This window comes from Helianthus annuus, chromosome 5, assembly GCF_002127325.2.
Source record: "Helianthus annuus cultivar XRQ/B chromosome 5, HanXRQr2.0-SUNRISE, whole genome shotgun sequence".
NCBI classification, from domain to species: Eukaryota; Viridiplantae; Streptophyta; class Magnoliopsida; order Asterales; family Asteraceae; genus Helianthus; species Helianthus annuus.
The window spans coordinates 42,729,380-42,740,408 of NC_035437.2; the positions used below are offsets into that span (position 1 = coordinate 42,729,380).

At 40.0% G+C, this 11,029-nt stretch overlaps 2 protein-coding genes across 2 annotated transcripts; both read right to left on the reverse strand.

Moving 5' to 3' along the window:
* Positions 1–838: 838 nt before the first annotated feature.
* LOC110942621 lies at positions 839–2,652 on the reverse strand. The gene is made up of 5 exons (XM_022184395.1): positions 2,376–2,652; positions 2,008–2,318; positions 1,670–1,944; positions 1,267–1,585; positions 839–1,120 (listed from the first exon to the last, which is right to left on the reverse strand). Exons 1-5 carry the CDS (start codon positions 2,650–2,652, stop codon positions 839–841), a joined length of 1,464 nt encoding a protein of 487 aa, XP_022040087.1.
* Positions 2,653–2,700: 48 nt separating this feature from the next.
* On the reverse strand, positions 2,701–4,290 carry LOC110942622 (transcriptional regulator ATRX homolog). The gene is made up of 2 exons (XM_022184397.1): positions 3,249–4,290; positions 2,701–2,966 (listed from the first exon to the last, which is right to left on the reverse strand). Exons 1-2 carry the CDS (start codon positions 4,288–4,290, stop codon positions 2,701–2,703), a joined length of 1,308 nt encoding a protein of 435 aa, XP_022040089.1.
* Positions 4,291–11,029: the final 6,739 nt, after the last annotated feature.

The following is an 11,029-nucleotide window of genomic DNA, read 5'->3' on the forward strand; positions in this document are numbered from 1 at the left end:
CCTGCAACTTCAAGATGTTCAACTCGGCTAAGCCATCAAAGTTTTCTGGGTCTCAAGGAGCGACTGCACTTCTGCAATGGTTCGAGAGTCTAGAGAGCTCCTTCAGGCATGTTCAATGCCCAAATGAGCGAAAGGTAGAATTCGCATCTAGTGTCTTTGAGAAACGAGCTTTGACATGGTGGAATGGTGTGATGAGAGATAGGGGTGCCGATGTGGCACTGGCTCAAACGTGGGAAGAGCTTCGAGCTCTGATGATGAAGGAATACTGTCCTCGTCACGAGATTAGGGCCTTGGAAAGGGAATTCGACGATCTTAAGCAAGATAGCGGTGAGCATCGAGTGTAGGATCGTTATTGACGATTGAATGAGTCAATCAGAGCATGAACACCACTGTTTATGCGGCGAAAACACACAAACAGCTTGAATCAAAGAGAATGGAGTAGAAATAGAATGCATATCACTTTAAACACGTTTTCTCATTAATTCTTCGAAGAAAAATTCGGCAGCGGTTCGGCTACACTTTCGACATTCGGTACATAATGAGAAAACAAACAGACTATATATAGGGGTGCTGATTCCGCTCCAAATGACATTGTGTCATTTCAGGTGGAATCACTAGCTTGTGATTTCGATCCAAATGACAAAATGTCATTTCGAGCGGAATCAACCCTTTACAACATAAACTTTACAAAACAGCCCCTATACTATACATAATTCACATATTTGACCCCTAGACCCTGTACAAGCTTGACTAAGACTAAGACGCAGGCTTTAGACATTCGTGCATCAACAAACTCCCCCTTGGATACAACCGGAGTCTTCAGTCTTGTCTTCGGTCTTCAGAGTGACTTGAAAGTTTCATCATGCTGCTTAGGCTTTTTCCTCAGTAAGTTCCTAAGCCTGTCATTCTCTTTCTTCTTTCTCTTATCCTCTTCGGCCTGTTGCTTCATCCATTTTCCTCTGTTTGCTTCCAGTTTCTTGCGTTCACGTTCAGCTTTCTTTCTTTCCTTCTCTTCAAGCGACCACCATTTAGAATTCCATTTATTTTCAGAATTAATGCCTTTCTGAAAACAAATAGATACAACTTGTTGAAACTGCACCGCCTGCTCACGGTCTTCAGACTGAAAATGGATCTTGTTTATGAATAGACATTCAATATGTTTGGCCGAGCAATTAACTAACCACATTGGGTTGTAAACATGTATCATCTTATCTCCCTTCCAGCTCGATAAGTAATGACAGCCTCAGTCGAAATGCAACTGTATACCCAGCCCAAGAAGCCTTTATAGAAATCCTGCTCCATCTTTGGCACTGGTATATTCTTCATCGTCTTTGGCTTTTTAACATTAAGAATAGTTTCTTCAACCCCTGTCACCGGATCTACCCTTTGCACTCTCTTCGGGTAATGCGGCTTCCAGTGTCGGAAATTCTTTAAAGATTCAAACTTTATGTATCCCCACATTGTAACATCATTCTTTCGAACAGGATACCCTAAAGTTCTCACTTTCGATAGCTCTTCAACATCCCACCATGGTAATGACATCACATCATATAGACATTCAAAGTACTGTACTCCAAACTCCCTTCTAATCGCATAAGCATTAACATGAGGTAAGAAACCCTAGCTAATGATGCCACCAAGTGAAATGCTTCGATCTCTCTGATAATACTTCAACGGCCTTTTAAAATTTCTTTCATGACTGTCTTTAAACCACTTCTGTTGTTCTTCCTTCTGCATGTCTTTAGGAGCACCATCAAAATTCTTGTCTTTCAAGATCTCAGCGACTTTCCTTCTTAACTCATCTCGATTCTCTTCAGTAAAGAACTCCATCAGTGTAGGGTACTGAGAAGTATCTTCATTTACACTCTCGTCATCAGTGCAATCTACAACCTCAACCCTGTCATATATATCAGCATCCTCTACATACTTGTACTCATACTCGGGCTAATGGTTGATATCGAACGCATTCAATTCATCTTCGAAATTAAAATTGAAGTCTGGATCCACTATACGTGTCATTTCTTTAATCTCATCCAATGTATACGTATGTCTGTGTTCACCTTCCTCCATATTAGTGTCTAATCTCAAAATTAACTTTTCAACATGTTCAACATTTTGATCATTACCATGCTCCCCCTTTCCTTTAGCTTCCCATGTTTCTTCGTTCACACTATCATTCAAATAATCATCAACATTTCTTTCACTTGACTGTTCAGTCACTTTGATTCCCATACCACCTTGATTGTCATCATCGTCATTATCATCATCGGAACCATGACTGCTAGCAGAGAAAACTTTTTCATCATCGTCATCATCCTCTTCTTCATCACCCTCTTCATCGTCATCTTCCTCATCATCTTCTTCATCGTCATCACCAGCAAGATCTTCCAGTGATACATGTTCTTCAAAGATTGCTGATACGGAAGATATAGGAACTGGATTCTCAATAACTAGAGATGGAACAATTGAACTTTCAGTCACTGCCACACTGCTTTCAACACCTTTTCCCTTATCTTTCATTTGTGCGTTAATCTCAACTTGGTGTTTAGCCCTAAGTTCTTCAACTGCAATCTCCTCGAAGCTTTGTTCTATTGACTTTCCGAGCATATTCTCAACTACTTTGTTTAACATGTAAAACCCATGTTCTTTCATTGCTTTTGCAGCTTCAAGCTCTTTGTTTTTCAGCTCAAAATATTTGTTCTACTCATCTCTGCGAGCCTTTTCTTCTTCTAATTCTGCAACTCTTACTTTCAAGAAATGAATCTCTGACTGATCTGTATTAATCTTCTTCTGTAAGGACTTATTTTTAGATTCTAACTTCTTTACGCGCATCTCGAGAATCTTCTCACGATCAGCCACTTTCTTGCTTTCAACTGCAACTATTTTGTTTTCATTCAACACATCATCCATCTTCTTTTCTAACTTCTTTACTTGTTCATCATTTGCAAAACCAAAATCTCCAATATCTTCAAGATTATCCGGAGGAATATGAAGACCCTTGTGGCTAGAAGAACCAGGAGTTAGTTGAATTTGAGTGAGTGGTGGTGTTTGAAATATTTCTTGAGATGTGAATAAGGTTTGTTGTTGTGGTGGTGAGAGATGTAGTGGTGAAAGATGTAATGGTGAAGGTTGTCTAGGTGGTGTTGGTTGTTTTGGAGGTGAAGGTTGTCGTGGAGGTGTTTGATGTGGTGGTGATTGTATTGGTGATTGATGTGGGGTAGGTTCATGTGGTGTTGTTGGTGGTTTACTTTGTTCTTTGAATGGTTTCTTCTTCAGAACAATCTTGGGCTTGGTGATCTTTGGAGTCACTTTTCTTATTTTCGGAGACACAATCTTCTTTCTTGCTCCTGTTTTCTTTTTACCACTGGAAGGTGATTGAGATTCAGAAACGTGCTCAGGAGATGGATCGTATGAAGCATCATCTTTCTCCTGTCTCTTCCTCTTCCTTAATTGTTTCTCTTTCTCTGTAGCTTCTTGAATTCTTCTTAGACTTTTAGTCTCATCTATTTCTTCATCAGAAGAACTCGAAGAGCTTTTAGTACTTTTATTAACATCATCACCTTCGACATCATCAATAACTTTCTCTTTTTCAGCTTCTACATTAGCTGCTTGCTCAGACACTAAATCATCAACATTTAACATCACTTGATCAATATCAGCATACGGATCTTCTTCCACATTTACAACCGGTTCCTCAACCTCAGGCTCATCAATCAACAATGTCTTTGCCACTTTCTTTTGCTTTTTCTTTGGCTGTGAGGATGACCCCTCACCTTCCTGTGATTTAGGGGTAACCTTTTTGCCTCTCTTTCTCGGTTCTTTGACAAACCAGTCATTACGTGTGGTTTTGAACTCTTCAAGAGCCTTTAGCTCATCAGCATAAGCTGCTTCCTTCATCTCTTCTTCATTTCTCCAGTTTTGGTGATTAACTAGATCAGGATCAACATAATTCACATCTTTAATAAATCCGAAAAACTCTGCTACTATTTTTGGTTCAGGATGGTTCGGATGATATCTTGCAAGTTGCTTCAGTGAATCATTACTCATGTGTGAAAGAACTAATAGATCATTTTTTACATCACGTTCAATATCAGGATATGCATGATCAATCAACATCTGCACGAATCTTGGATAAGTCAAAGTCCGACTCTTTGTCGTAATTTTCTCGGCCATGTAATGAAAAACAATATGTGAGAAGTTGTATTTCTTGTTCAGAACCAATGCAGTGACCATATTCATCTGGTAATCACGCATGGTATCATATCCTCCTTTGCAATGACTGAGAGACATCAGTACAGAATGTACAATAAACTTGTAAGGCTTCTAGAACTTTGACTTCAAGTAATTTCCAACATTTAGTGCACCAACCTATCCCATCCTGAGCATACAACCCTTTACCATTCTTTCAGGAAACTTTGTTGGTGAGTTTTCGTCATCTGGAAAGTTCAAAACTTCACGAATAAGCGCCTCAGTAACAACAATTGTCTTCTTTTCATTATGCTGCTTCACAACTGAATGAATTACTTTGTTTGCTTCATCATACGTCGCATGCTTCCAGAAACGTTTTACATGTGATTTGTATACAGGACGTTGATCAGTCACAGCTTTCTGAATTGGTATTCTACCCATGAACTCCAGAATACTGCTAAATTTGGACAATTCTGTATTCTTTTGCACATCAAAATCACAACAGCTATTGTGAAGTGGATCAAATATCACACTCGAACCCTGCAAATCAACAAAATACAACATGAATCGAACACTTAGAAAAATTTCAACTTTAAACACAATTACAAGCGAAATCACATGTAATGACAGAACATTACAAGCGAAATCACAAAACTGAATTTGAAGCGGAATCAAATTGTCACATAGAAGCGGAATCAGGTTAAACTCTTGAAGCGGAATCAAATTGTCACATAGAAGCGGAATCAGGTTAAACTCTTGAAGCGGAATCACTAAGTCAATCTAAAGCGGAATCAACTCATGTACTCAGAAGCGAAATCACTAAGTTGAGTTAGGAGCGGAATCAGATTGAACACACTAGAAGCGAAATCACCTAACACTATCAATTTGGGGCGGAATTACAAACATTCATTCAAAACAGTCCAGATGATCAAATTAAACATGAAGACTTGTTAATCTGAAGATTCCGATCATGATGATGTTATTTAATTTCATTTTTAACCCCAAATATGCCCTAGATCTAAAACTGAACATCCTGTGCATCGACAAACATCAATTAACCCTAGATTTAATACAATCAAACATACCCACATGATTTACATACTAAACCGACAACACCCATATGATCTATTGTCAATTTTAACAGTGCATAACCCTAAATCTAAATTTTTGGTTCATAACAACGCCGACAGACATGAAAACAAGTAAATCTAGGTCAAATCAGGTCACAATCTACCTTGCCCATGTTAATAGTTGAGATTGCCAACTAATAACACCAGATCTAACAAAAATTGGGTAGCAATTCGTTTAGAAAACGAAGATAATAGGGTTTCGCTCTTAATCGCCGGAGAGAGAAAAACTTGGGGCGGAATCTGGAAAGTGACGTTAGAGCGGAATCAAGTGGCCTTTTATAGGTGGTCTGATTCCGCTCGAAATGATCGAACTACTCATGAGCGGAATCACTTAGGATGCTTACAAGCAGAATCAAACATGAAGCAGCCACGAGCGGAATCAGCTATTTGATGTGAAACTTGTATTTTCGAGCGAAATCAGTTTTGACTTTTCAAAATTTTTCAATTTTTAATATTTTCAAATTGTTCACCGACACACCCAGTTAACCAAGTCCAAGTTAATGACCTTGGTCAACTGTTCAGCCTACCAAGTCCAAATGAATGACCTTGGTTGACCAGATTATGAAGTATGGTGACTTTTCGATTCTGAAAACAGTTCAAATTAATGAACTTTCGAACTTTTATGAACTTTCAAACACTATTTCAATCTATCAAACATGTACCAATCACAGTTTAGTATCTCCTGCTTACCCAAACCTTATCAAACAGACATGATCTGAACAAGGCTTTGATCATCTATTCCCCAATGTCGATTGTTGAAAATAAGATGAAAAATAAAATCTTTTGGATTTTTTAACAAGATAAGCAGAAATATGTACACACAATCTTTTTGTGAGCGTGTTAGAGGATTATATCAGCATTTGACAAGACACAAGCACCGTTAAGCTTCTATTTCATTCCAAACCTTAAACAGTTCGCGTAGATTGCCGATATACTGATCCTCTTAAATTTTCACACAACTTTCAATCTGTCCGGGATACGGAATTAATGTTTTAAGACTTAAACCTTTACATGTGTCCCACCTCAGTATATACTCCCATATCCAGATCCCAATATTCAGTCTTACAGGTGAGTATACCTAGATGATATCTGTAATGGGGTGAAATGCGAGGGTCGTGAGAGCTCAGGTTGATACTTCCGTATACGCAGAAAGATGACGGCTTCGACTTATCTGTGGGTCCCCTTTGGGGATCTTCTTTACAACAGCACATGGTTATCATTTTGCAATGTTTAATCATTTTTTATGCTGAGGGGAGGCTTTACAAGTAAAGCATATGCGTAAAGTATTATCCGGGGACTAGGTCAGTATTTCCATACAGCAGAAGTCCCGAGATAATACCCCAGATATCACTAAGCATAAAGACCTAGTATCTCAGAATAAGGGACCTTTCAAACAAGATTTCGGGGGGTTACCCATATATCCTGGACGTGTTCCCCACGTAAAAGCAAGTAAATTTTAGGTTTATATCCCAAACAGACCTACTAATTTTGTAAAACCCTATCGGCACATCTTTAGCGAGACTACTTAATGCATGTTAAACGTTACATTTCTTTAGCGTACTGTGTCTGTCTAGCTGATGTACTATCATTTCCTCTATTATACACAAACTCTTTCTCAAGTTTTCTAATGTTTTTGGATTTTTGTATTTTATCATGTTTTTGTATTTTTCTGCGAATTTTTCCCCTTAAAAAGAAAAACATATTTTTGTGTTTTTGTTTTCATCGAAAAGCAGAAAACAAACTATACAGAAAGTTGACCACACGACATGGTTCACATCTGATCGCCGCCCTCCTCGGCTTCACATTCTACTACCCTCCCAGATCGCAGATTTTTCATCCCGTTCAATTTTAAAAGATAGTAAAATCTCTTTTTGTCAAAGGGTTTTGTATAAAAATCAGCTTCCTGATCATCGGTGTGTTTGTGTTCAATTCGGATTAACTTCTTCTCGTGACAATCACGGATGAAGTGGTGACGGATTTCGATATGTTTCGTTTTAGAATGGTGAACTGGGTTTTTAATGATGTTTATAGCTGCTTCGTTGTCCACATAAATTGGCGTATCCAAGAATTGCAAACCGAAGTCGCGCATTTGCTGTTGGATCCAAAGGATCTGTAAGCAACAGCTGGAGGCTGAAACGTATTCTGCCTCACACGTAGAAAGCACCACTGCGGTTTGTTTCTTGCACTGCTAGGTAACGAGTCGAGTTCCGAAGAACTGACACCCAGTAGTGGTGGACTATGCATTCTGCTTGCAGCTTCCAAAATCAGAATCACCGAAACCTGATAGGGAGAAGTCACCCGAACGAGTATACCACAAGCCGATGCTTGGGCAGCCTTTCAAATACCGTAAGATACGTTTGACAATCGTCAGGTGTGACTGCTTCGGGCTCGACTGATATCTGGCACAGAGACATGTCGGGTACATGATGTCTGGTCGGGAAGCAGTGAGATACATCAAAGATCCAATGATTAACCGGTACAGTGTCTCGTCCACTTTCACTCCACTTTCGTCAGGACAAATACCATGGTTCTGTGCAAGGGGGGTTGCTGTATGACTGCATTCAGTCATATCAAACTTTTCAAGCACGTCCTTCACGTATTTCGTTTGGTGAATGAAGATTCCATTGGGCATCTGCTCCACCTGCAGCCCGAGGAAGAACTTCATCTCCCCCATCGAACTCATCTCAAACTTTTTCTTCATTACTTTCTCAAACTCCTTACACAGCTCGTCGTTGGTGGAACCGAAAATGATATCATCAATGTAAACCTGCACGATCAACAAATGGCCTGCCACTTCCTTTGTGAACAAAGTGCTATCAACTGTCCCTTTGGTAAACCCGTTGGCCAACAGATATTGGGAAAGCGTCTCGTACCAGGCTCTCGGGGCCTGGTGAAGTCCGTAGAGCGCCTTGTCCAGCAGATAGACCTTGTTTTTGTGTTGTGGATCTGTGAACCCCGGCGGTTGTCCCACATACACCTCTTCTTTAATCTTACCGTATAGGAAGGCAGATTTGACGTCCAGCTAGTACACTTTAAAGTCTTTCCATGACGCAAAAGCCAGGAAGATCCGAATCGCCTCGAGTCTAGCAACAGGCGCGTAAACTTCGTCATAGTCGATGCCTTCTTGCTGACTATAGCCTTGTACCACTAATCGTGCTTTGTTCCTTACCACGACTCCTCTGTCATCCCTTTTGCACTTGAATACCCATTTTGTTTTGATCAAATTTTAATTATGTGGCAGATCAACTAGTCTCCAAACACCCAGCTTTTCCAATTGTTGCAGCTCTTCCTGCATCGCATTCACCCAGCTATCCTCAGTGAACGCCTATTTATAAGTTATGGGCTCGATCTGTGAAATAAAACACTTTAATGAGAATTCTTCTTGCAAATGTGCAACAGAAGAATAAAAACATGTAAGAGCTCGGTTGATTTGGTCTCTGGTTTTAACACCACTTTGCAGGTCACCAATTATTTGCTCTAACGGATGGTAAGACAAAGTCCTAGGCATCATGGTGTCAGGCAGATTCACTTCCGATTGCAAGTTCGATATATCAAGATCAACAGTTTGATCTTCAGCTTCCGTCGAAGTATCATATGGTTCCTCGTCAAAGGTCGGAGCGGGTTCCTCCTCTGAGTCGTCAGAATCCTCAAATGTTGGAGCTGGTTCCTCTGGTGGCTCGTGAGCTGTTCCACTTGGTCCGGCTTCGTCATGTGGGTTGAGAAACCACTAGCGGTCTAGGCACTTACTCCTGTGACATAGATTGCTGGTACTGGTACAGAAGCGCTAGTTCCTTGTCACTCGGCTGAACCGGTAGTTGAAACGACTCCCAGAGCTTGTCATAATCGAACAGGAATCTTTGTCTGGGAAGTTGTGGTGATGGAGTGTGCTTCTGACAATCCACATGCTGAACTTGTATCACTTTCCCCAGGCACGGTACGAACACCCTCTTCAATGGGCTTGCGTAACCTACAAAGAAACCCTCGTTTGATTTAGCACCAAATTTTCCATTCTCATCTATAAACGTACACGGAGACCCAAATGGCTCCAGAAACTCTAAATTTGGCTTGTAGGGGTGTAGCAACTCAAAGCATGTCTTTTTGTACTTTTTGACGGTGAGTACACGATTCAAAGTGTAACAAGATGCAGCTACTGCTTCGCTCCAGAAGAAGATCGGTAGTTTGGAATCGGCTAACATTGTTCGAGCTGTCTCTATTAGGGTCCGATTCTTTCTTTCAGCAACGCCGTTCTGTTGTGGTGTGTATGGCGCACTGATTCATAAAGAATTCCCTTTTCATTGCAAAACTTGTACATTTTGTTGTTTTTGAATTCCGTTCCGTTATCACTACGAGTTCTTCGGATCGGCAGCTTATGCACCGTCTCCATCTTCTTGAACAGCACCATCAGCGACTCAAAAGTTTGATCCTTTCTTTCTAAGCACACGACCCACGAGAATCTTGTAAAGTCATCAGTTACTACCAAGCAGTACAAATCTCCACTGATGCTCTTTACATTGACCGGCCCGAAGAGATCCATGTGTAATCTCTCAAGAGGTAACCTGATCAAATTAAGAATCATCGGTGGGTGTGACTTCTGAGTCTGCTTCCCTTTTTTACAAGCTACACAATCATCATTCAAATGAAAATTCTTTAAGTTTACACCTTCTACCAAATCATTGTGTACAACAAAAATCATTTTATGAACATGTATGTGGCCCATCTTACGATGCCACATAATTGATTCTTTTTCCGTTGCTTTTGATTTTGACACAAAACATTGTTTTTGATGAGTTGTTGGTGTTGCGACGCTCATATCAAGAATATACAGGTCGTTCTCCCGTGGAGCGCGCAACAACACCATCTCATCAGGGATTTTAAACCCCGGTTTTAAAACCACACACTCGTTCTTTGTGAAATGTACACTGAAAGATTTATCACATATTTGAGAAATACTAAGTAAATTGTTTTCCAACTCTACGATATAGTTCACTTTCTCAAATGAGATGACACCGTTCGTCAATGTTCCCTATCCAACAATTCTGCCGCCTTGATTTCCGGCGAAGCCCACATAACTTCCATTTATTGATTTGACATCGTAAAGAAAAGCTAGCATTCCTGTCATATGTCTCGATGCACCACTGTCCATGATCCACTTCGAAAGGATAGACCTGGGCAGCCCCTGCATACATCAAATCAACTTATTCAAACAATGACGCCCATGATTTCTTAACCTCAGAAACAGTTCCAAAACCTACATCACACTTCTCATCATTTTTGGGAAAGTTAAATGTGACATTAGGAACATCATCTTTCACAATCGGTTTCACTTTGTTGTTAATCGGGGGAAACTCAGCAAGAAATTTATCAAGTTCAGATTCAAACTCGACAACATCATCTTTTAAAACCTTTGTTTCATTTTTTAAAGCCTTTTCCATATTTTTCACCTCAACTGATGGTTTCGACTTCGCCACCCACGATTGGTTTTCAAAAATTTTTGTTTTCGGATAAATTTTTGAAGTCTTGTGTGACTTGGAAGATTCGCCAACCTCGAAGGTCGATTTCGGCTTGTCTTCCGACTTCAAAGATTCACCTCTCTTTAAAATGCGAATCGGGGAAACCATTGGTTTTTTTACCTTTTGTATCAATCGGTGACTTTGGTAGAGGTTTTTGAACAACTGGTTTTACGAAAACTGGTTTCTCAAACACTTTCTTGC

Coding starts and splice junctions, on each gene's coding strand:
- LOC110942622 (XM_022184397.1), bottom strand. CDS start 4,290: ATGTCTCTCAGTCATTGCAAAGGAGGATATGATACCATGCGTGATTAC. Junction 2,967..3,248: donor GAAACCATTCAAAGAACAAA/GTAAACCACCAA, acceptor ATAATCTTGAAG/ATATTGGAGATTTTGGTTTT.
- LOC110942621 (XM_022184395.1), bottom strand. CDS start 2,652: ATGAAAGAACATGGGTTTTACATGTTAAACAAAGTAGTTGAGAATATG. Junction 2,319..2,375: donor ATCACTGGAAGATCTTGCTG/GTGATGACGATG, acceptor GTGATGAAGAAG/AGGATGATGACGATGATGAA. Junction 1,945..2,007: donor TTAAAGAAATGACACGTATA/GTGGATCCAGAC, acceptor ATCAACCATTAG/CCCGAGTATGAGTACAAGTA.